Genomic DNA, 26523 nt, shown 5'->3' with positions numbered 1-26523 from the left:
GGGGTCGCAAAGAGTCAGACACTACTGAATGACTTCACTTCACTTCAAGAATGTAAAACATTTTCCACCATATTTTCAATGGTTTCAAACTACTACAATGTTTAGATAATAGAATCTTTTAAAAACGTTCTTATTGGAGTATCACTGGTTTACAATGTTGTACAGCAAAGACAATCGATTTTACGTAAAGATATCTACTCTTTTTAATATTTCCTTCCCAATTAGATCTCCACAGAGCATTGATAGTGTTCCCATCGATGTTTTTTAAGTCTCATTTCTTAATTTCTCCGGAACTGCTTTTTATTTAACTAATTTTGTTATCAGCTTCCCCAGACTTTGTCCTACATGTCCTCACTTTCTGATTAGACCTATGTCAGTATCATTTATGATTTTTATATTGAAACATCATATAGAACATGCTAAAATAAAACGTGGGTGAAGAATTAGAGGGCACCTAATGGCATCTGCATTTAAGATGGTTTAAGTCAAAGAGTAACCATTAGACTGCCTGTCTCTTCTTCACTTAGGGGTTCCTGTAGCTTTTTGTCTTGCTCCTTCCTCTACAGCATACTTCTTTGTTTACTCATTTTGTCACATTTTCTGGGTTTGTGGTCTGTTCTGCAGGCTTCAGGATCCTATCTCCTCTTGCTCTATTGTCTTCCCACTAGGGGGTGAGGTTTGGTCCATAGGCTTATACCCTTATCCCCTTGATTTGGGCTTTGATTGCTGGATCAAGCAAAAGCCTCCCCTGGATATTCAGGGGAGCTTCCCCCTTAGCTCTATGGTTGTCACTGCCCTGTCAGGGGTGGGGTATGCTCCCTGGTTGGTGGAGAAGAGGCCCCATTCCGTTTCTTCACTGTGATTCTGATCTGTGCCCAAGGCAGATAGGATTGGAGGACAGCCAATGGGAGAGAAGCGACTAAGGATTGCTCCTCTGGGGATATTCACCTTGGGGTGTGCTCATGCGCTGTGTGAGTCTCATGTGACCCCATGTTGGCACTGCTCTTGGACCCCTTCAACCATGGGCATGCTGGCACATTGCTCTGGTGTCTCAGATGTTGCTTTCACTGGAACACGAGCAGAGACCATGTGAACTCAGGTCTCAAAATTGCATTCATGGAGCTGGACCTCCTGTGGTGCTATGCAGGCAGCTCAGAATCTGGCCTGCCCCACCACCTAGTATACATCCCCACAAAGTCCACAGCTGCTAAAGCTATACCTCCCATGACTAGGGGAGCCCTGGTTGTCCATTCAGACGCTCTGTAGGGGCTGAATTGACAAAGCCAGTTGCAGGTATAAAAGCATGGTTTGTTCAACCATGAGGAGAGACTTCAGTTTTTCTTCCTTACCCCTGGGGCTCAGCTGAGCTTTCAGCTCCTTCTATGTGTGTGGGCCACCCACAGGTGTCTGCTCTAGAAGCTGCCCCAGAGCACAGGAGTCTGCTGATTGTGGAGGAGGTGCATGGGGGGAGGCAGTGGCTGGAGCTCAATAGAGCCCACCCAAGTGGCGGCCCTTCCTAATGCTGGGGGAGGAGGGGCCAGCACAGGGGGAGAGGGGTGGCAATGTTGGGTCTTCCCTGTGGGCATCACTCAACAATGGCACTCTGCTCTCTGGTGGTTCAGTCTTCCTCCACAAGCATTCTAGTTTATAGAGCTCCTCCCTCACCCCCGTCCCCTCAGGATGCCTCCTCACAACCCACAGCATTCCTCTGCCTGGGTCTGCTCTCCAGACCCCACATTTCAGCACCCAGCCTTTGTCTGCACCAGTGGACACCCTGTCAGTGGGCAGGGCTGAAATCAGTACCCTGTGTACAGGTCTCACTCTGTCCTGCTGCCACAGACTGTTGCCATGTTCTCTTCCCACAGAGAATGAGGCTCCCCTTCTGTCCCAGCTGAGCTCACACCAGCCCCAGCAGATAAGAATTGAACAAAACAAAACTTTTATTTTGTATCTTTAAGCTGTGTCTTCTCACAACACCCGTGGTTTGATGTCAAAGAATCCGAGATTAGAAAATTTAATCCAAAAAACAAACCTAGGAATATATGAAAGCGCTCACCTTGGAAACGAACATTTAATGAAAGACCAGGAACATACGGGGGTATGTGAAAGACCTAGAAGATGTTTATATGGACAGAAAAAAACTGAGGCAGATTCACACCATGCGGACATTACTGCCCAAAGACTTGAGCAATGTGAGCCAAACTGCGGAAAATAACCATTTCAGTTATCAACATCTGCAGAGAAGTGCATCTCTTCAAGCAAAGGTTTAAATCACTTTTTGAAACATACACGTTCTCTGAAGGGAAATGTGGAAAACCTGGAAAGTCATCCAGTCTCTACTGCAAATACTCATGCAAACCACTCTGAACATAGGCTTCGATTACACATACATTCAAGGACGTCTGAAAACCAGAAATTTAAAAATGATGGGGAAAACTCACAATATAATCAGTTTGAGGGATCTGTAAGCAAGGGGTCATTATTCTTCCACCAACAGACAGTTTCTCTCTGTTCCAACATGTGTAATGTTGATAATAATGGAAGAGAGTTAATCCTACCATCCTTGTTCACTACACATCATGATACGGTTAATACAGAACAACTTCTCATGTGTAATAACACGAGTCAGGCCTTAAGTAAGAGCTCTACCCCCAATGATTACAAGAATATTTACGATGGAGTGAGAAGCCATTCATGTAATGAAACTGGGTGTAAAACTACACAAGACTCTAACCCTATGAAACATCAGGGACCTCAATCTTCAGACAAAGATTCTAACAATAGTACATGGAGGAATATCTTTTATCAAACATCAGGTTTTCCACTAAATGAGAGTACACACACTGGAGAGAAGACTTACAATTGTGAATATGGTGATGTTTCTAATCAGTCTTCAAATTTCACTCAACAGCAGAGTATTCAGAATCCGCAGAAAAGTTACAAGTGTAAGAAATGTGAGAAAGCCTTTACTAACTCATCCAGTCTAAGTAGACACAGGAAAATTCATTCAGGATGGAAACCTTTCAAATATATAGAGTGTGGCAACACCTCTAATCAGAATTCAAAGCTTAGTCAAGATCAGCAAATCCACACTGGCAAGAAACCTTATGAATGTAAGGAATGTGAAAAAGCATTTATGTGTTACTCAAACATTAGTAGACATCAGCAAATTCACACTGAGGAGAAGCATTATAAATGTATAAAGTGTGGCAAAGCCTTTAATCAGAAGTCACATCTTATTGAACACCAGGGAATTCATACTGAAGAGAAGCCTTATAAATGTAAAGAATGCGGAAAAGCCTTCAGTCACAACTTAACTCTTACTAACCACCAGCGAATTCATACTGGAGAGAAGCCTTATAAATGTAAGGATTGTGGCAAAGAATTTCACCAGTGCTCAGGTCTGATTTACCATCAGGGAATTCATACTGGAGAGAAACCTCATAAATGTACAGAATGTGGGAAATCCTTTAGTCAGAACTCAGCTCTTACTCAACACCAGCGAATTCATACTGGGGAGAAGGCTTATAAATGTAAGTGTTGTGGCAAAGACTTTAGCAAGCCCTCAGGTCTTTCTTACCATCAGAGAATTCATTCTGGAGAGAGCCTTATAAATGTAAGTATTGTGGAAAAGAATTTAACCGGAGCTCATGTGTTACTTACCATCAGAGAATTCATTCTGGAGAGAAGCCTTATAAATGTAAGGATTGTGGCAAAGCCTTCAGTCACCCCTCAACTTTTACTAAACACCAGCGAATTCATACTAGGGAGAGGCCTTATAAATGTAAGGATTGTGGCAAAGACTTGAGCAGGCACTCAGGTCTTACTTACCATCAGAGAATTCATACTGGAGAGAAGCCTTATAAATGTAAGGATTGTGGCAAAGCATTTAGACAGCACTCATGTCTTACTAAACATCAAGTAATCCATACTGGAGAGAAATCTTATAAATGTAAAGAATGCAGAAAAGCCTTCAGTCACTACCCAAATCTTACTCAACACCAGAGAATTCATTCTGGAGAAAAGCCTTATAAATGTAAAGAATGTGGAAAAGGCTTCAGTCACCACTCAAATCTTACTCAACACCAGAGAATTCATACTGGAGAGAAGCCTTACAAATGCAAGGATTGTGGCAAAGAATTTAACCAGTGCTCAAGTCTTACTTACCATCAGAGAATTCATATTGAAGAATAACCTTATAAATGTAAAGAATGCGGAAAAGCCTTCAGGCACCACTCAAGTATTATTCAACACCAGGGAATTCATACTGGAGAGAAACCTTACAATTGTAAAGAATGTGGAAAAGCCTTCATCAAGTACTCACGTCTTACTCAACATCAGAGAATTCATACTAGAGAAGTGGCAAAGGCTTTAATCAGAGCTCTCACCTTATTAGACATCAGAGAGCACATACTGGAGAGAAACCCTACTAATAAGTGATGGAAGAGGTTTGTCCTAAACATACACTTCAGAAAATACAAGACCATTTATTTAAGAAAGATATGGAATGACATAAACAAAATGTCAAAAATTATTTAATAAGAATTAAATCTAAATAAATATCAGAAATTTCACAGTAGAAAAAGTGAAAGTCGCTCAGTTCTGTCCAACTCTTTGCAACCCCATGGACTACGTCCATGGAATTCTCCAGGCCAGAATATTGGAGTGGCAGGCGGATTCTTTACCAACTGAACTATCAGGAAAGCCCGTATAATAGAAAGCATTTCATCAATCCTATTTTTTGAAGTTCCTCTTCACGAGAAGTACTGTAGATAGTAATCCATAGTTAAAACAGATAAAAAAAATTGATATGTTAGTATGGATCACAAGATGAAGGTTGGTATTTAGAAATGTACAATTTTTACCAATATGTCTTTGTTTATATTGACATGATTTGTGATTATTTGAAAACCAAAACAAATGTGATTCAACTCTCACATTACTCCATGATGTTATGCTTCATTTCTAGGGTGTATGCAATTTTGTTTTTGATGGTTGCTATCTCAAAGGTGAGACAAGGCCTTCTATCCTAGGGAGAAATCATTTATATTTATTCTCCATTAGAAGATTAAGGACCCAGTAATATAACATGTACATCTAAATGGAGGTGTTAGTCATTCATGGCAAACATCCCTATAGGTCACCATGAGGTAAGTGTTCAGGGAGTAATTCCACATATTAAAGTAAGATGTACATTTTCAATAGTTATGTCACTTGCTTTTTAAGTAAAATACAATGACAGTTCACTGAAATCTTGATGTATCTTTATAATATCAACAGACGTCATGAATATTAGTCGACATGTTTCAAATGAAAACATCTCTGATCCCCTAGAAATGCATGGAAATCGGTCACAGAAAATTCATGTAATTAGTGTATGTCTTGTTTCATAAATGATTAACCTCCATTTTGCAACCATAGGAATCACAGTTCTCAGATCATTGTATCAGAGCAGTGAATATCGTTGTTTATGCTTGTATTCTGTATTTTACTCAGGTACACAGTGGGTTGGAAAAGGTTTTATTCTGACTGTGTGATATGACATGTTAATAAAACTGGATGGTTTCTTGTGATGAAGTTGGTGTGTAATGAATTATCAACCTACTGATTTAAGGTTGAAGGGAAAATACCTAACAATAAACTCTTTGTTAGCACATAGGGATGATATCTGCAACAATTAATTTCCATACTGCCTTTAAGCCTCAAATAATTGGATATTTCCCATCATTTCTCCATTGTACTTTTTCCCCCTCTCTGGAACTGCTGGGACATTGTGATAGTTCTAAGAAGGACCATACAGAGTATTGAGAGTTTACTTGGATTACTCCATCTCCATCCTGTTGCTGCCACAGCGTCTGTGTGGGGAGCAGGCAGCCTGCAGGTCTTTAAACTCACACCAGCCAGTCCTGTGAGCACCTGCACTAGATGACCACCCATCTTGAGACCAGCAGTCTTGCTGAAGCCCAGGGTCTACTGTACAGGCCCCCTTCAGTGAGACCCTCAGAGCTCACCATAATCCTGCTCCTCTGGTTTGTTGGACCCATCCATGCTCAGCCTGCGGAGCCCACAGCACTTCACTCAGGGTCTCTTAGAAAGTCCTGAACCCCAAGTACTGGAGCTTTCTCTGCCTGGTTCTAGCCTGACCTCCCTCAGAAATTCCCACCCTAAACCGTCCCCTCTGAGATGTCTCAGCTGTGCTGAGTGAGAAGGCTCAAGCTCAGGGCTCCTGAGTGTGGGTCTTGGGGAAGAAGCATCAGAACAGAGAACTTCCTAAAGATTTATTTAATGATCCAACTTCAGACCTCCAGATTCATAACTTCTTAGAGTGGGACCTGACCTTGAGGGGTTCACATTCACTGAAATGTTTCAGAAAGAATCTGAACCATCAGCCAAGTGATTTCCATCTGTTTCCCATCAGGGTCACTTGACCAGTGTAAGGAAAGGACCTCCCTGGTGCCTTCCCCACAGAGTTCTTTCTTGGTCCTATGGGGGCATCTGTGTGGTGTGTAGGAAGTGCTCCAGGGGACTCGTAACGGGAGGCCTGGGTGAAGGACATGGCTCCTGATCCATCTGTGAGAGCTGAGGCCTAGCTTCAGTCTGAGGAGAGGCTGCAGGGTTGGTCTAGCTGGATTTGGACCAGGGAAGTCAGCTCACATCATCTGTGTGAGCAGAGGGTTAGGATCTCTCTATGGGGAGAGAACAATCAAGAAATAAGTTCACAGGCTGGTCTCCAGGTAGGCGTGATTGTTCCCGAATCTCTCCTGAGACAGGACAGGAGAGGTAGGTCTTTTCAGCTTTTCAAGTCCTTCTGTCTGTAGGTGAAGTAGTTGCAGGTTAAAGAGCTCTGCAGATGCCTTTGAAAGTATTTTCTCAAGATGGCAGAGGTATGTTTGCTACAAAACATCCCCAGAGAAGACAGAGCAGGAGGAAGAAGAGGAGGAAATGGCAGCTTCTCAGGTACACGTTCTGTTCCAGGCCTCAGGCTGTGTCTGGTTTTCCTCCTGAAATGCCTAGACTGAGAATCCGCAAACCGTTAGTTCTCTGTTTCTAATTTTTCTGTCTGGGGTGTTCGTTATCAACTTCTTATTTTTCCCTTTTCTTCCTATCATAGTGAAGACCGGCTCTTTAGACCACCTCTCCCTTGTGTCCCAGATCCTGTTCTCCATTGTCTGTATCCTGGCTTTCTATAGAACATGATGAATTCCCAACCTGAATGAGTGACTTTCAGCTGGTGAACATATTCCCTTTGTGAGAGATCAACACAGAGAGACACTGGTATCCAAGATTCCCACTGGGATGTGGTTCAGTGTTGGGATCTTCGGGAAGTAGGGGAAATGCCATGATGAGTTCACACGTGGATACAATTCAGCTCTTTAGGAGTTAGAAAATGCCCTTATATATTGAATCAACTCAGTGATCCAGAATTTTTCAGGAAATGCACAGAAATGAAAAGAAAACTAGGAGACACTGTCCTCTGTAATGCTAAGGCTTACTACTTAAACACACTGCTAAGATACAAAACAGAGGAAGTATATATAAAATGAATTTTGCATAAAACTGATATCTTTCTGTTCAGTTCAGTTCACTTCAATCAATCAGTCATGTCTTACTCTTTGCGAACCCATGAATCACTGCACACCAGGCCTCCCTGTCCATCACCAGCTCCTGGAGTTCACTTAGACCTATGTCCGTCGAGCCAGTGATGCCATCCAGCCATCTCATCCTCTGTCGTCCCCTTCTCCTTCTTCCCACAATACCTCCCAGCATCAGAGTCTTTTCCAATGAGTTTACTCTTCGCATGAGGTGGCCAAAGTACTGGAGTTTCAGCTTTTAGCATCATTCCTTCCAAAGAAATCCCAGGGCTAATCTCCTTCAGAATGGACTGGTTGGATCTCCTTGCAGTCCAAGGGACTCTCAAGAGTCTTCTCCAACACCACAGTTCAAACGCATCAGTTCTTCGGTGCTCAGCCTTCTTCACAGTCCAACTCTCACATCCATACATGACTACTGGAAAAATCATAGCCTTGACTAGACGGACCTTAGTTGGCAAAGTAATGTCTCTGCTTTTGAATATGCTATCTAGGTTGGTCATAACTTTTCTTCCAAGGAGTAAGCGTCTTTTAATTTCATGGCTGCAGTCACCATCTACAGTGATTTTGGAGCCTATAAAAATAAAGTCTGACATTGTTTCTACTGTTTCCGCATCTATTTCCCATGAAGTGATGGGACTGGATGCCATGATCTTCGTTTTCTGAATGTTGAGCCTTAAGCCAACTTTTTCACTCTCCTCTTTCACATTCATCAAGAGGCTTTTTAGCTCTTCTTCACTTTCTGCCATACGGGTGATGTCATCTGCATATCTGCGGTTATTGATATTTTCCCCGGCAATATTGATTCCAGGTTGTGTTTCTTCCAGTCCAGCGTTTCTCATGATGTACTCTACATAGAAGTTAAATAAGCAGGGTGACAATATACAGCCTTGACGTACTCCTTTTCCTATTTGGACCAGTTTGTTGTTCCATGTCCAGTTCTAACTCTTGCTTCCTGACCCACATACAGATTCCTCAAGAGGCAGGTCAGGTGCTCTTGCATTTCCATCTCTCGCAGAATTTTCCATAGTTTACTGTGATCCACACAGTCAAAGGCCTTGGTATAGTCAATAAAGTAGAAACAGATGTTTTTCTGGAACTCTCTTGATTTTTCCATGATCCAGCAGATGTTGGCAATTTGATCTCTGGTTCCTCTGCCTTTTCTAAAACCGGCTTGAACATCAGGAAGTTCACAGTTCACGTATTGCTGAAGCCTGGCTTGGAGAATTTTGAGCATTACTTTACTAGCATGTGAGATGAGTGCAATTGTGCAGTAGTTTGAGCATTCTTTGGCGTTGCCTTTCTTTGGGATTGGAATGAAAACTGACCTTTTCCAGTTCTGTGGCCACTGCTGAGTTTTCCAAATTTGCTGGCATATTGAGTGCAGCACTTTAACAGCATCATCTTTCAGGAGTTGAAATAGCTCAACTGGAATTCCATCACCTCTGCTAGCTTTGTTCCTAGTGATGATTTCTGAAGCCCACTTGAGTTCACATTCCAGGATGTCTGGCTCTAGGTGAGTGATTAGGTTCAAGTTATAATTTCCTAACTTTTTCCTAAATGCCCAGGCTCTGATAGTGCATCTTCCATGTGATCCGTTTACATCATGACAGATGATGTCCACTGGCTCTGGCGATTTCTCTGAGATTATCAGGCTATGAAGTTCATTTGCTTCCCTCTATCTTTAAACAAGGCTGTGGAAATATGTAGCAGGGAACGTATGAAAACCCTCACAGTTTTGGAGAAATTCCACATCTTTTTGGTTTCTCTTTGCTTTGGAAAATGGATGCTCACTCTGTTGATGATAGACACTAGGATTTAGGAATGGGCATTTTCATCACTCAAGCCCAGGTGTGATGTTTCCAGTACATTCCACGCTCATATCACACATAGTCTTCTTATTCACATTTTTTTTAAAGTATTTGCAATAATCATATTGGTGCTAATCTGTTTTCACCTGTGTTTAATTTCTAAGATACAGCTCAACAAAATGATACAGTTTGTCAGGAAATTAAAGTTTCAGATCCAAGAACTCTAATTTATTTTATACCGTTTTATATGTTTGCACCCTAGTGTATTTAAAATATATAGAAAATACCATTCACAGGTAGATGTGTACATTTTAACCCATTAGAAATTATCTTGATTTTATTGACATGAATCAGATCAGTTCAGTCGTTCAGTCGTGTCCAACTCTTTGCAACCCCATGAACCACAGCACACCAGGTCTCCCTGTCCATCACCAATTCCTGGAGTTTACCCAAACTCATGTCCATTGAGTTGTGATGCCATCCAACCATCTCATCCTCTGTTGTCCCCTACTCCTCCTGCCTTCAATCTTTCCCAACATCAGGGTCTTTTCAAACGAATCAGCTTTTCACATCAGATGGCCACAATACTGGAATTTCAGCTTTAGCATCAGTCCTTCCAATGAACACCCTGGACTGATTTCCTTTAGGATGGACTGGTTGGATCTCCTTGCAGTCCAAGGGACTCTCAAGACTCTTCTCCAGTACCACAGTTCAAAAGTATCCATTCTTCTGTGCTCAGCTTTCTTTATAGTCCAACTCTCACATCCATACAAGGCACTGGAAAAACCATAGCCTTGACTAGATGGACTTTGTGGACAAAGTAATGTCTCTGCTTTTTAATATATGCTGTCTAGGGTGGTCATAAATTTCCTTCCAAGGAGTAAGTATTTTTTTAATTTCATGGCTGCAATCACCATCTGCAGTGATTTTGGAGCCCCCAAAAATAAAGTTAGCCACTGTTTCCCCATCTATTTGCCATGAAGGGATGGGACTGGGTGCCATGATCTTAGTTTTCTGACTGTTAACTTTTCTTTAATAGTCTTAATAAGTATATAGTCTCATTTCAATATATGTCTCTATGCATTAAAGTGTTAAAATTATTATTTTTTCTTGTTTTGGTATTCTCCCCAGTTATATAAATTTCTATTTAAAAAAATACACATATTTTTGTGTTTGGCTGGATTATGTCTTGGTTGTAGCCTGCAGAATCTTGGAGCCATGTGGGAGACTTTGTTGCAGCAGGCAAACTTTAGCTGTGTTGTGTGGGATCTAGTTCTCTAACAAGGGACTGAAGCCAGCCCCCTGACTTGGGAGCTCGGACTACCAGGGAAGACTCTATAAAAACTTGCATAAACTTTCTTTAGTGTTCTCTCTGTGTATTTGCGTTTTACTAGTTAAATTTTAGTTCACATAAACTGAAGCAAAATTCAAGACCTGTCATTTAATGAATGTTTGACAAAATATTTCCAAAAGGGGGAACAACAGTGTTGTTGATTTTATATTATTTATGTGGTGCATTCAAGATTCTGTCAAAACTGTTAGAAAGACATATAGTATATAGTAAATAGTTAAAGGATTATTGCTCCTATGGGTACTATTCTATCAGACCCATCAATTTTGTAAAACACTTAAAATTCAAAGTTAAGTATAAATTCTTACTTTACTAGTCTACCTCTTTGCTATTCAGAATGGTCATTCATGCATCAGAATTTTCAACATTACTAGCTAAAATAAGCCTGTTAAATATGTGGCACATTGGCCCCACTCCAGAACTCTTTGATCAGAGCATGCTTTTTATTTATTGTTTGTTTTTTTTTTTTCAGAGCATGCTTTTTAGAAATATGTCCTGTTTCCTTGATAGGAGCCTTCCCTGGTGGCTCAGATGGTGAAGAGTCTGCCTGCAATGTGGGAGACCTGGGTCCAATCCCTTGGTGGGGAAGATTCCCCTAGAGAAGGAAATGGCAACTCACTCCAGTATTCTTGCCTGAAAAATCCCATGGACAGAGAAGCCTGGTGTGCTACAGTCCATGGGGTCATGAAGAATCAGACATGACTGAGTGACTAACATACTTTCCTTGATAGACAGTTTATCCTGTGTCACATGAGTACAACTCTCCAAAATAGATAAGTCAGGGTTGATGTGACTCTTTTATAATTTCTCTTCCAGATCAAAATAGTTTCTATAGTGATCTGTGGATCATATCTCATTCTCTTTTCCTGGGTTAGAAATACAGTTGAAAATATGGCTGTATAAAAATTATATTTTTGTGTAACACCAGACATTCTCCAAAATCAAAACCATTTCTCTTGCTGGTTTCATCTTGGGTCACACTAGGAAGTCTTCCCATGTCCACATGGCTCATGTCCTTTGTATTTCAGGGGCAGCTGACATTCGAGGATGTGGCCAAAGACTTCACCCAAGAGGAGTGGGAGTGCCTGGACCTCCATCAGCGGGAATTGTACAGGGATGTGATCTTAGAGAACTACGGGAACCTGGCCTCCTTGGGTGAGGATAACTGCCTTCCAGAATCCCTTAAGTACCTTCAGGGTTTTGGTTCATTCATTCTAGAATGTCTCCTGGAATTTTCTGCTTTGTCCAATAGAGGTTCAGATCCCGACTTCCTAGGGGGAAAAGGGTATTTGTGACATTTGAAAGAAAGACTTCATTATGGGTCATTATAACTCTAACCTTCTTCTTCCTTGATGTAATCTGCCTTCCTGTTGTTCAGTCGCTAAGTCATGTCTAACTCTTTGCCATCCCATGGAATGCAGCAAACCAGGTTTCCCTATACTTCGTTAACTCCCAGAGTTTGCTCAAATTCATATCCATTGAGTCAATAATGCTATTCAATCATCTCATCCTCTGACATCCCCTTCTCCTCCTGCCCCAGTCTTTCCCAGCATCAGGGTCTTTTCCAATGAGTTGGCTCTTTGCATCAGATGGCCAAATTATTGAAGCTTCAGCATTAGTCCTTCCAATGAATATTCAGGGTTGATTTCTTTAGGATTGACTGGTGTGATCTCCTTGCTGACCAAGGGACTCTCAAGAGCCTTCTCCAGCACCACAGTTCGAAGGCATCAATTCTTTGGTGCTCAGCTTTCTCTATGTTCCAAATATCATATCCATACGTGACTACTGGAAAAACCATAGCTTTGACTAGATGGACTTTTGTTAGCAAAGTGATGTCTCTGCTTTTTAATATGCTGTCTAGGTTTGTCATAGCTTTTCTTCCAAGGGGCAAGCATCTTTTAATTTCATGGCTGCAGTCTCAATCTGCAGTGATTTTGGAGCCCCCCAGAATAAAGTCTGTCACTGTTTCCATTGTTTTCCCATCTACTTGCTATGAAATGATGGAACTGGATGCCATGATCTTAGTTTTCTGAATGTTGAGTTAAACTAACTTTTTTACTCTCCTCTTTCACTTTCATCAAAAGGCTCTTTAGTTTTTCTTCGCTTTCTGCCATAGGGGTGGTGTCATCTGCATATCTGAGGTATTGATATTTCTTCCGGCAATCTTGATTCCAGCTTGTGCTTCATCCAGCCCAGCATTTCTCATGGTGTACTCTGCATATAAGTTAAATAAGCAGGGTGGCAATATACAGCCTTGATGTACTCCTTTCCCAATCCAGAACAAGTCAGTTGTTCCATGCATGGTTCTAACTATTGCTTCTTGACCTGCATATCCTTCATTCTAGGTGAGTGGTAATTGTATAAGTTCTGTGGTATAAAATAGTGGCACTCTCCTCTGCAAACCGGATTTCTACTATTTGCTTTTGCTTTAGATTCTATTAGAACATGCTCAGATAACAACATGAGTGGTAACAAGTGGGTTAAATAATTAGTAGGCATTAGTATTTGTGGAGAAGGAAATGCCAACCCACTCCAGTGTTCTTGCTGGAGAATCCCAGGGACAGGGAAGCCTGGTGGGCTGTGGGCTCTGGGGTCACACAGAGTCGGACACGACTGAAGAAACTTATCCGCAGCAGCGGCAACAGTATTTGTGAAAATGTTTTGTTTGTAAATTTGATTACTTAGAGGTAAAATTAATCATTACATTGCCCAACGGCTCTTCATTTAGTTGTTCCTGTAGGTTTCTATCTTGACTTCTCCTCAACACCGTACTCCTTTGTCATCTCATTTTGTCCAGTGTTCTGTGTTTGTGGTCTCTGTTCTGCAGGCTACAGATCCCAGTTCCTCTTGCTCTGGTGTCTGCCCACTGGTGGGTAAGGTTGTCCAGAGACTTATGCCCGTATCCCCTTGTTAGGGAGTGGATTGTTATTATTGTGAGCAGAGCCTGCCTGAATATTGAGGGGATCTTTGTCTTTCCTCTGTAGCTGTCACTGCCCTGTCAGGGGTGGGGTCTGCTCCCTGATTAGTGGAGTAGAGTCCCCAATCTATTTCTTAGCTGTGCTTCTGATCTGTGGTTCTTCTGATCTAGTGGGACTGGAGCACACCAACTGGGAGAGAAACCACTGAGGATTGCTCCTTTGGGGATATGCACCTTGGAGCATGCTCTGTGGGTCATCTTTCATGTGTTGTGTGAGCTCTCATGTGACCCTGTGTTGGCATTGATCTTGGCCCCACCTGAACCATGGGCATGATGGCACTTGACCCTGATGTCTCTCAGATGTTGTTTTCACCAGGTCACCAGCATAGATCCATTGCAGTCATGTCCCAGGTGTACATTCATTGTGGAGCCGGACCCCCTGCAGTGCTATGGGACCAATTTAGACTGTGACCTGGCCCAACCGCCTCATGTGCATGCCTACAAAGTCTACAGTTGCTAAAGCCAGACTGGTCTTGACTGCCAGAGCCTCGTTTCCATCCAGATGTTCTGTCGGGGCTGAGTTTACAAAGCCAGTTGTGGGGTGTAACACCATGGTTGTCCAGCTGCAAGGAGAGATCTCAGCTTTTCTTTCTTAGTGGTGAGAGGGTAACAGGCAGGAAGGCCAGGGGTCTCCAAATGGAGGAAATAGCTGGCAAGTGTCAGACATTTTTATTTCTCTTAAGCGGCAGGAGAAAACAAACTAGGGATATTGTTTCCTTCTCTATACAAATTTAAAAGGTAGTTTCTCTTAAAATTCTGTGTTGCCATAGTGACACCTGGTATCACCTGAAGTTAACCAATGCCTTTTTCTTATGGAAATGTTTATCTTAAGCGATGCTAATGTACTATGCATTTACCGCAAACTCTGTCTTCAAGTCAGTTCCGCCTTTGGCTGAAAACCTACTTGATAAACCAGTATGTTATACTCTAATCTATGTAAATAAAACTATTTGTATGGTGATCTGCCCTTCTTCAAGATTTAAGTTAACCATTTTATGGCCCAAGATAAACCATTTGGTGCCAAGATTATCCCAAAATACATCTTATGGGCGAGGGGCCTGGTGCCATTCTAAGTTTTGAGACATTCCTTTCTTTCATTAACAGGCTGCTTGTGACTATATAACATCCAGCTAAAGACTAGCAGGGGGATACTCTTTCTGCCCCCTTCTGATGCCTATGTCAGAAGCTTTCTCTATCTCCTTTATACTTTAATAAAACTTTGTTACACAAAAGCTCTTAGCCATCAAGCCTCCTCTCTGGCCCCGGATTGAATTCTTCTCCCCTGGGGGCCAAGAATCCCAGCATCTTGGCGTGATTCAACAACAACCTTTCATCTTGGGGGCTCGTCCGGGATCCTTCAGGACAAGGTAAAGATGCTTGGAGCTCTAGTTCTTTGTTCTCTTAGCGAACATGTTTTCTGCTGTGCTTTACTAACTCTACGTGTGCTTGTGTACATAAATGACATGCCCTGCACGAAACAAATAAAGAGCCCTGCTCTACGGTTCCACAGTGATCTCCTACGGCTTATGGCAGAAACCTGTCAGGGGGTTATACCGACCTGCCAATGCCAAGAGACACCCAATGACTCCTTTGGGAACCGACCAGAAATGGGCAAAGCGTGTGGACCGAACTCTCCTTTCTTGGTCAAGCTTTTCAATCTCTTTGACCATTTCATAACTCCTTGGGAATTAGAAGTACTAACCTATTCTATTGGATCTTTGACTTTCAAGGGACTTGTGATCTATACTGTTACTGTGTACTGTGGCTTAGGTCCCAAACTTGGATTGGTAGTCAAGAAAGCGCCTAGCCTTGCTAGAAATCGAAAGTTCAGAAGCTAGATGGAGCTCTAGCCCCAGTAACATCTTGGAGGGTAAAGGTTACTCAGATTGGGACTGCAATGGGTGTTTTTCCTTTGGTAACGCTGGCTCTTAGTGGACCAGAGGAGGCTCTTATACTGGTGTGGTGATGCTTGAAAAGAACATCTCAGCTTTATGTTCATATCAGTCTTATTGTGGTCAGGAATATACTCTGGGTCGTGCACAGGCACTCAGGTGATGAATGCTTCCCCCAGCGGTCTTAGCTTGGGGGGCATTCCAGAAGGTTACTCTGATTGCACCCCTGGTGGCATCAGAGACAAACAAGGTTAAAGGTGAAGAACTAGATGTCAGGTAGAGATGCTATCAGGTCTACCCCTAGTACATCCCCACCCCATCTCTGAGGTAAAACCAAGAGGGTCGAAGACAGCGCCTGCGTCAGTAAGAGACTGTCAGACAAAGTCCGACCAAAAAAAAAAAAAAAAAGGCTTTTGGTGTAAAGTCTGTCTACACCCCCATCTAAAACAGAGAGAGACGCCTCCGGTTTAAAAAAAAAAAAAAATGGCGCTGGTCGCTTTTTTTCTCTCTTACAGATGAGAGCTAACAATTCCAGCCTCACTCCTTTGAACTGTATCCTGAAAAACTGGGATAGATCCCCAGGGCTTAAAGAAGACACTCCTGGTCTTCCTATGCGATACTACATGGCCACGGTATCCATTGGAGGACAGCGAACGGTGGCCAATTGGAGGGTCTCTTAAGTATAATACTGTTTTACAATTAGACTGGTTCTGTAAAAAACAAGGAAAGTGGGTAAAAGTAACATATGTGTTGCCCTTTTTCTCTCTGCAAAATATGCCAGACTTATGTCCTAAGGGTATAGATTTGGGCGTAAAACCTTCAGCTCCCTCCTGTCCTACTTTGCCCCCATACCCAGGGCTCCAAGCTGACCAAACTGAAAGCCAGAAAACCCCCCTCAGAATGGCTGCTTTGGTCTCAGTGAAAATCCAAACTGAGATTCAAATTTCCCATGTAGCGGTCCAAACAACTCCTGTCTCAGTACGACCTCAGACTATTCTGGTTTCAGTAAAAACTTAACCCATCAAAGTACGAGATGAGATGGAGGACATGAGACAAAGAAAAAAAAACAAAAACAAAAACAGGTTTCTCCAGTCTATCTCTGGGGTCACATGCACAGAGCCGCCAGAGAGACTGAGGAACAGTCACACAAGCTGTTGCCTCTTTATGAAATACCCACCGGGAAAAATAATCAATCTATGAGAGTTAATAAGCCTTTTTCTTATCAAAAAATACAAAAAATCAAGAGGATCTGCAAGACTATTTAGAAGACCAAAAAATATATATATTAGAACTTTTAAAGGTGTTACTCTGCTTTATGACTTTACTTGAAAATATGTGATGTATATCTTGGGACAAATGCTGACTCCCAACTCAAAGACTCGAGTTTTGAGAAAAGCGGTTTCTTATGGAGATAAATGGCTTGGTAATAAGTCAGGAAGGAAGAGAGAAGACGAGATAGTGGCCCTCCCCACTGGGAATCAGGCAGTCCCAACTATAAAACCAGACTGGGACTACAACTCAGCTAAAAGAAGATGGGATCAGAGTCATTTTGCCAGATATATTCTTGAAGGATTCAGGCAGGCACATTCTAAGCCTTTAAACTATAACAAATCGGCAGACATAGAACAGGAGGAAAAGGAAGCTCCTGGTAAATTCCTAGATAGACTAAGAAAAGCTCTTTGCAGATTCACTGAGATTGATCCCGAAAGTGAAGAAGGAAAAGTGATCTTAAAAGATAGATTTATCACTCGGTCGGCTCCAGATATACGCCATAAGCTACAAAAACGGGCGTATAGACCAAATCAGTCTTTAGATACTCTGTTACAACTGGCTCAGACGGTTTATTACGGTAGAAAATATGAAAAAAAAAAAAAAGACAAAAAGGCAAAAGCCTTCACAATGGCTATGAAAAACATTCTTAAACAGCCAGGAAAAAATGCCCAGAGGGACCCAGGTGAAAAGGGATGGGCTTGCTATTACTGTGGAAAAGAGGGACACCTCAAACAAGATTGCCCTCAGACATCTAAGCCACACCTGGCTCCAGGTCCGGTCTACAAAAGACCACACTAGAAAAGAGACTGCCCTCAGAGGCATAGGTCTCCGGGGTCAGACTCTCAAGACAATCAAGACTGAAGGTGCCCTGGGGTCCCCACACAAGCTCCCGTCCTAATTACACCTGAGGAACCCCAGGTATTAATAATTGTGGGGGGCCAATCCGTCGATTTCCTTTTAGATACTGAGACAACTTACTCTGTGCTTACTGAAGCCCCTGGTCCACTTTCTTCCCGATCCGCTTCCGTAATGAGACTGTCTGGACGAGCCAAAATGTATTATTTCAGTTATACTTTATCTTACAACTGGGATTCTATGCTATTTTCACATGAGTTTCTGATCGTGCCAAAATCTCCCTCACCCCTTTTGGGGAGGGATATACTGAGCAAGGTCCATGCCTCGGTTTTTATGAATATAGAGCCCTCCCTTTCTCTCCCTCTAGTTAAACAAAATGTTAATCCTAGAATATGGGCTGATGGAAAATCTGTGGGTCGAACACTAAATGCTATTCCTATAGTTGTCATGCTCAAAGACCCACACTTATTTCCACATAAAAAACAGTATCCTCTGAAACCTGAAGTTTAAAAAGGGTTAAAACCCATATCAAAAATTTTAAAAAAAACTGTTACTTCCCTGTAACAGTCCTTACAACACTCCTATTTGCGGAATACAAAAATCAAATGGTAAATCGAAACTAGTTCAAGATTTACATATAATAAATGAGGCTATAGTTCCTTTACCCCCCCCCCCCGTGGTGCCGAATCCTTATACTCTATTGTCTGAAATTCCTGAAGGAGCCAAATATTTCTCAGCAATTGATTTAAAAGATGCCTTCTATTCAGTGCCTTTGGCAGAAGAAAGTCAATTTCTATTTGCCTTTAAAGACCCTGTGCAGCCAGCTTCTCAGTTAACCTAGAGAGTTTTGCCCCCAGAAATTTCCTGACAGTCCTCACTTATTTAGACAAACTTTGCCATGAGATCTACAAAACTTTAAAACCTCTGAAGTGCCGGTGTTACAATATGTAAATGAAATTTTGCTCTGTGCTGAGACAAAAGAAGCTTGTTCGCGAGCCTCAGAAGATTTCTTAAACTTTCTGGCAGGCGTGGTTACAAGACATCAAAAAAATAAAAAAGGCTCAGCTTTGTCAACAATCAGTTAGCTATCTGGGTCTAATCATATCAAAAGGGACTAGGGCCATAGGCTCTAAAAAAAATAAACCTGTATTAAATCATCCCCTACCTATGACTTTAAGACAATTGAAAAGATTTTTGGAAATCATAGGTTACTGTCACATTTAGATTCTGGGTTACGAAGAACTTGCCCGGCCTTTATATAAACTTATAGCTGAAACTCAGCAGGCCAAAACTGACAAACTGGTTTGGTCTCCAAAAACTCAAAAGGCTTTTAAGGTTCTTCAGACTGCTCTCCTACAAGCTCCAGCTCTGAGCTTGCCCACAAGGTCAAAATTTAATTTGTCATTAAAATAATAAGTATGGCCTTGGGAATTTTGACGCAACCCCAAGGGTCTCACCAACAACCTATTGCTTAGCTAAATAAAAAATTAGATGTAATTTCATGTGGGTGGCCCCACTGCCTAAGAATAATTGGGACAGCGGCTTTATTAACACCCAAAACTTTAAAAATAATTAATAGACAAAACCTTACTGTACTGACTTCTCATGATGTGAGTAAAATCTTAAATTCTAAGGTTACTATTTAGATGACAGACAGTAGGCTTCCTAAGTATCAGTCATTGTTGTTAAAAAGACCAGCAACTAAGCTTAAAGTTTGTAAAAATTTAAATCCTGCCACTTTCCTTCCTGAAAAAATAAAATAAAACACCTGATCACAATTGTTCTCAATTCCTATCTTTAAACTATACAGCTCGAAAAGATCTACTGGATACCCCATTAGACAATCCTGACATGAAAATATTTACAGATGGCAGTTCTTTTGTTCGAGATGAAAAACATAAAACAGGTTATGCCATGGTGACTGCTAAACAGGCTTTAGAAACAAAATATCTCCCCCAAAGAACTAGTGCTCAGTTAGCAGAGCTTGTGGCTCTAACCCGAGCTCTCGAGTTAAACAAAGGACAGCGGATAAATATCTACGCTGATTCTAAGTATGCTTATTTGACTTTACATGCTCATACTACAATTACATATATAAAAAAAGACAGTTTAAAACAACAACAGAAAAACCTATTCAACATTTCAGAGAGACCAACAGACTTTTAACTGCTATATATTGTCCTTAAAAAGTAGCTGTTATACATTGCAAAGGGCACAGCAGAGATGGGAGTAAAGTAGCTAAAGGTAATCAGCTGGCTGGCTGTCAAGCCAGAAAAACGACACTTTAGGAAACCCCTTCACTGCAGACGCTTTTGATCTAGACAGGTCCTGTGAAACAAGAAAAACCACTATATACTGAGAAAAAATTTAAAAGATATCAAAAAAGAAGAACAAAAATTACTGATAAAAGATGGTTACAGTCCGAAGATAGACGATTAATAATTCCTAAAAATGCTCAATAAAACAATTCTTAAGGGTTTACATCAGAGTTTTCATTTGGGTACAGAGAGCACTTACCAAATGGCTTCTCATTTTGTTTAAAGGTAAAAATGTAATAAAAACTTTAAAAAATATTATCAAAAGGTGTGAGGTTTGTAAAAAAAATAACCCAAAGACTAAAAAACTAACAAAATCTAGATTACAACAAAGTGAAAAATATCCTAGAGAAGACTGAAAAATTGATTTTACTCATATGCCAAAAGCTAATAGATATTCTTGCTTACAAGTTTGGGTAGATACTTTTACTGGATGGATTGAGCCTTTTCCCTGTCATAGTAAAGAGGCTAAAGAGGTTATAAAGATTTTAATCCATAAAATTATCCCCAGGTTTGGGTTGCCACGGAGCCTTCAGAGTGACAATGGCTCCGCCTTTAAAGCTGCTGTAACTCAGGGGGTATCTAAAGCTCTAGAAATAAAATATCACTTACACTGTTCCTGGAGACCCCAATCCTCACAAAAGGTTAAAAAAGCTAATGACATTATCAATAGACATCTGCACAAATTAACTCAAGAGACAAGACAAATTAAAGTCCTACCCATAGCTTTAATGAGGGCTCAAACTGCCCCCCAAAAAGAGAGACTGTCCCCCTTTAAATGTATTTATAGGAGGCGTTTCTTACACACAGACATTGTTATAGACCCTGAAGCCTTAAAATTAACTAGTTACGTAACTCAGCTCTCAACTTTTCAACAGGCATTAACAGAACTCTGAGAGACAACTCCTGACCCTGCCTCTGAGTCAAACAAGCCTCTGTTTGAGCCAGGAACTGAAGTCCTCATAAAAACTTTGAGATCTGGGGGCCCATCCCTCGAGCCCCTCTGGAAAGGCCCTTACCAGGTTATTCTTTCTTCTCCCACAGCTGTCAAAGTGCCAAAAATTGATTCCTGGATACATCTTACTCGAGTTAAGAGGCGACACCCTGACCAAAACTAAGTGACATCTTTTTATGTCTTTATTTTCTATGCTCTGACTTTGTATTTTTCAGATGGGCCTGATAACCTATGTGAGCTTACTTCTGCTGACTCCAAATATCCTGAGGCTGCCCTTTGATCCTCAAGACAATGCCTTCCTGTCCTGGGCTCACTCCTACATTCCACAATCCATCTAACTGCTGGGTCTGTGAAACACTCCCCTCTTTATCAGTAAAAGGCTTCCCATGGTAGACATCTCCACTTCAAAAAAAAAGACTTTCTCCAAGTGTGTAAATACCTTCAACAACAATTACGTGTGATGCCTCTTCTTCATTTGATGACATCTACCAACCCTAAAATAGACTGGTACAACACTTTGTACTTTAACTATAGACATAATGTGACTTTTAATTTTGATTATACATTGTCTCAGTTCAATGACTATTTTACTACAGATAAGACAAATAGGTCTAGATCTAATGGTTTTTTACATGACATTTATCAAATATATGAGGTTATATGGCTAACTCCTAAAAAAGACGTTTAATATCTACTGCCCCTATATGCTGAAAACAAGCAGAGCCATCCCCAAAAGTTAGCCAACAACTTAATTACAATGATTAAAAACAATTGACCGTGGTGGATTCATGTCAATGTATGGCAAAACCAATACAGTATTGTAAAGTAAAATAAAGTAAAAATAAAAATTAAAAAAAATAAAAGAAATAAAAACAATTGAGATTTTTGTCTCAAAAAATATACAGCATAATCATTCCCGCGTTTTCCAACCCCAGTTCAGGTCCTCCCTTTGTGTGGCCAGGCACTAATTGGGACTAGATATCTCAGTCACGCTGGCTTGCTCCAAACGAGACTTATTAGATGTGTGGCTCTTACCTATGGACATGGCTTCCCCCTGGTTGGATAGGGAGATACACCCTGAGTCTAGCCTTTACTCATGGCTTTATATTTTCAGAGCTCCCAAAAAAGCCTGCTAATTTACCCCACCTTAAAACTCGGTGGACAAGGTCTATATTTCACTGATATGATTATTTGGCTGCAGTGTTTGTTCCCTCTTTGGAAACTACAGATGTTATGCTACGAATGGATGCTTTGACTAATTTTACTCAACAGACATGTCAAGATTCTCAAAAGACTATTTCAGCTCTTAATGCTAAACAAACACAAATTAAAAAGGTGTTTTACAAAACAGATTGGCTTTAGATATTCTGACAGCTGCTCAAAGAAAAATGTGTGCTATTATTCATACCCAATGCTGCACATTATACCTGATTTGAACACAAATGTTACTCATTTTACTAAACACATGAACAAGATGATTGGGGCCATAAATACTCCCAAAGCCTCAATTGCCTCACTCTGGGAGACATTAACTAGTTCCCCTTGGTAGACAACTATTTTAATTACAATAATTCTGATTGTTTTGTTTCTACTGTTTGCTTTCTACATCTGTAACTATATAACTAGATCTGTTTCTAGCCACATAAAAGCTTTCACGTTACAAATAGTTGCTCAAACTCCTGCTACTGCTACAGCTGCCTCCAACTACTATTTGGGGCCCCTAGATCAAATATCCTCAATATGAAGACTAAGAAAATATGTTGCCTCACCAATTTAGGGACAACGCCCCTTCTCAGCTCAAAAACAGTTATAAAACAAAAACGACACCCCCTTTCCCAAGACAACATAATTCTCCTGAAAAAAGGGGGGGGGAGAGGGGAATGAGAGGGTAACAGGCAGGAAGGCCAGGGGCCTCCAAACGGAGGAAATAGCCTGCAAGTGGCAGACATTTTTCTCTCTTAAGCAGTGAGAGAAAACAAACTAGAGATATTTTTTCCTACTCTATACAAATTTAAAAGGTGGTTTCTCTGGAAATTCTGTGTTGCCATAGTGACACCTGGTTTCACCTGAAGTTAACCATTGCCTTTTTCTTATGGAAATGTTTATCTTAAGCAATGCTAATGTACTATGCATTTACCCCAAACTCTGTCTTCAAGTCGGTTCCCCCATTTTGGCTCAGAACCTACTTGATAAACAAGTTGTTATACTCCGATATTGTTCCTCTATGTAAATTAAACTATTTGTATGGTGATCTGCCCTTCTTCAAGATTCAAGTTAATCCTTTTAGGGCCCAAGATAAACAATTTGGTGCCAAGATTATCCCAAAATATATCTTATGGGCGAGGGGCCTGGTGCCATTCTGAGTTTTGAGACATTCCTTTCTTTCATTAACAGACTGCTTGTGACTATATAATATCCAGCTAAAGACTAGCAGGGGGGTACTCTTTCTGCCCCCTTCTGATGCCTATGTCAGAAGCTTTCTCTATCTCCTTTATACTTTAATAAAACTTTGTTACACAAAAGCTCTTAGCCATCAAGCCTCTCTCTGGCCCCGGATTAAATTCTTCTCCTGGGGCCAAGAATCCCGGCATTGTAATTCAATAACAACCTGTCAGTGGCAGGGCCTGGGGGCTCAGCTGTGGTTTCAGCGCCATCTGTACATTGGGACCACCCACAGGCATGTGCTCTGAAGGTGCCCCTAGAGCCCATGGGTCTACCCTGGTGGGGAGGGGGCTGGGGAGGAGGAAGCAGCTGTGGGGGTCCTGAGGTCACCCACCTAGGTGGGAGCCATTTCTAGTATCTGGACAGGCAGGGACAGGCACAGGGGCAGGGAGGCTGCAATGGGGTTCTTCCCTTTGGGCATCACTCAACAATGCTGCTCTGCTTCTCTGGTGGTTCAGGCTTCCTCCACAAGCATCCTGTTTGCAGAGCTCCTCCCTCCCTCCTGTTGCCTCAGGATGTCTCCTCACAGCCAACCGCAGTCTTCTGCCTGGGTCTGGTCTCCAAACCCCACATTCCAGCACCCAGCCCTTGTGTGCAGCACTGGACACACTCTTAGGCTGGGTGGGCAAGGCTGCGGTCAGCAGCCTGTGTACAGGTCTCACTCTGTCCTGCACACTGGTTGCCGTGTTCTCCTCCCACAGAGAATGAGTCTCTCCTTCTGTCCCAACTGGGCTCCCCCCAGTGAGGGGCTTCCCTGGATGTGGAGACCTCTCCTCTCTTCAGATCCCCCCAGGGTTTTGCGGGTCCCATCCCGCTTCTTTTCCTCCCTCATTCTTTTGTCCTACCTGGCTCAGCAGGAATCTTTCTTGTCCTTTCAGGTGTCCAAGTTTCTCTGCCCGTGTTCCGCAGGGTTCTGTGAGAATTTTTCCACTTCAAGATGTATTCCTAATGCTTTTGTGGAGAGAGATGAACTTCACGTCTTCCAAATCCTCTGCCATCTTGACTCCTTCTATCTCGGTTTGAGGCTGAATCTAGCCAGTTTATGCCAATGTTATGTAAATTGTAAAACATATGCCCCGAGAATAGTAAGTAGAATAACTTATTATTTCGTATCTTTCAGCTGTGTCTTCTCACGACACCCAGGGTTTGAGGACCCAAAAGCCAGGCTTAGAAGATTTATTCCCAACAGCAAAGCTAGGAATATATGAAAGATTTCACGTTGGAAATTTACATTTAACCAAAGACTGGGACTATATGAGGACATATAAAGAGCAGAAAGCATGTTATGATGGACAAAATAAAATCGGTACAGTTCCCCATAATGTAAACATTACCACCAAAAGAAATCAAGGATGTGAATCAAACAGGGAGAAACCAATTTCAAATGACCAATTTCAGTCATCACCATCTGCAGATAAGTGTATATTTGTCAGCAAAGACCCACATCATCTCTTGAAACATACACGTTCTCTGAAGGGAAATGTGGAAAATCTGGAAAGTCATCTAGTCTCTACTGCAAATACTCATTCAAACAACTCTGAGCATAGATGTCTATTAAATATACATTCAAACATGTCTGGAAACCAGAGACTTAAAAATGAGGGGGGAAATTCCCAATATAATCAATTTGAGGGATCCTTTAACAAGGGTTTATTGTTCTTCAACCAACAACTATTTTCTCCTGGTTCCAAAATCTGTAATGTTGATAATAATGGGAGAGACCTTATTCAACCATCATTGTTTGATACATATGGAGGTATAATTAGTGTGGAACAATTTTACAAGCATAACAAAATGAGTAATGCCTTAAGCAGGAGCTCTACCCCCAATAATTACACGAGTATACATGATGGAATGAGAAGCTCTTCATGCAATGAAACTGGGCATAAGTTGACCAAGACTCATATCTCATGAAACAACAGGGACATCAATTTTCAGACAACAATTCTAAACATAATAAGTATAAGAATATATTTTATCAAAGCTCAAATCTTACAATTAATACATATAAAAGTATTGATACTGGCGAGAAGACTTATAATTGTTAACCAGTCTTCAAAAGTTATTCAACAGCAGAATATTCAGACTAAGCAGAAACATTACAAGTGTAATACATGTGGAAAAGTCTTTAGTAACTCACCAAATCTAAGCAGACATAGGAAAATTCATACAGGAAGGAAACGTTTCAAATGTACAGCATGTGGCAAAGCCTTCAATCAGAGTTTATATTTAACTGAACATCAGTGAATCCATGCGGGGGAGAAACCATACAAATGTCCAGAATGTGGCTAAGCCTTTATCTGTTGTTCACCCATTACTCAACATCAGCAGATTCATACTGGGGAGAGACCTTATAAATGTACAGCGTGTGGTAAGCGTTTTAAGCAGAGTTCAACTTTAGCTGGACATCAGCAAATCCATACTGGGGAGAAACCTTATAAATGTACAGAATGTGGCAAATCCTTTACCTGTCATTCACTTCTTACCCAACATCAACGAATCCACACTGAGGAGAGACCTTGTAAATGTACAGAATGTGGCAAAGCCTTTAACTGGCATCTGAGTCTTACTGTACATCAGCGAACTCAAACTGGGGAGAAACCATACAAATGTAACAAATGTGGCAAAGCCTTTATCCATTATTCACATCTTACTCGACATCAACGAATCCATACTGGGGAGAGACTTTATAAATGTACAGACAAAGCCTTTCCTGAGTTCAGGTCTTTCTCAACATCAGAGAATTCATACTGCAGAGAAATGTTAGACATGTAAGGAATGTGGCAAAGGATTTCGTCACAGCCATCACCTCACTCCCCGTCAGAGAATACATACTGCAGAGAAACCCTAGAAATGAATCAGTGATAAAAAGGTTGGCCCTAAATATACAATTTTGAAACAACGAGTGTTTACTTTGGAAAGATACATGAATGAAATACAAAAATGTAGACAAGTGTTTAATCAAACATCAAAGGTAAATCAATGCCAGAGAATTCATACTAGAAAGCATTTCATTGGTACAACTTTTGTTGAATTATTCTAAACAGAAACACTGTAGCCAGTA

At 41.3% G+C, this 26523-nt stretch overlaps 1 protein-coding gene and 1 pseudogene across 1 annotated transcript; both read left to right on the top strand.

Annotated features, from left to right (window-relative positions):
- LOC102170140 (zinc finger protein 345-like) lies at window positions 2519–4440 on the top strand. The gene is given in 2 exon segments (XM_018063208.1): window positions 2519–3523; window positions 3691–4440. Coding segments are annotated over 2 exon segments (1755 nt in total).
- Window positions 4831–26310, top strand: LOC108638083 (annotated as a pseudogene).

This window comes from Capra hircus, chromosome 18 (genome assembly GCF_001704415.2).
Source record: "Capra hircus breed San Clemente chromosome 18, ASM170441v1, whole genome shotgun sequence".
NCBI classification, from domain to species: Eukaryota; Metazoa; Chordata; class Mammalia; order Artiodactyla; family Bovidae; genus Capra; species Capra hircus.
The sequence above is the reverse complement of the archived record's forward strand: the minus strand, read 5'-3'. Positions and strand labels throughout refer to the sequence as shown.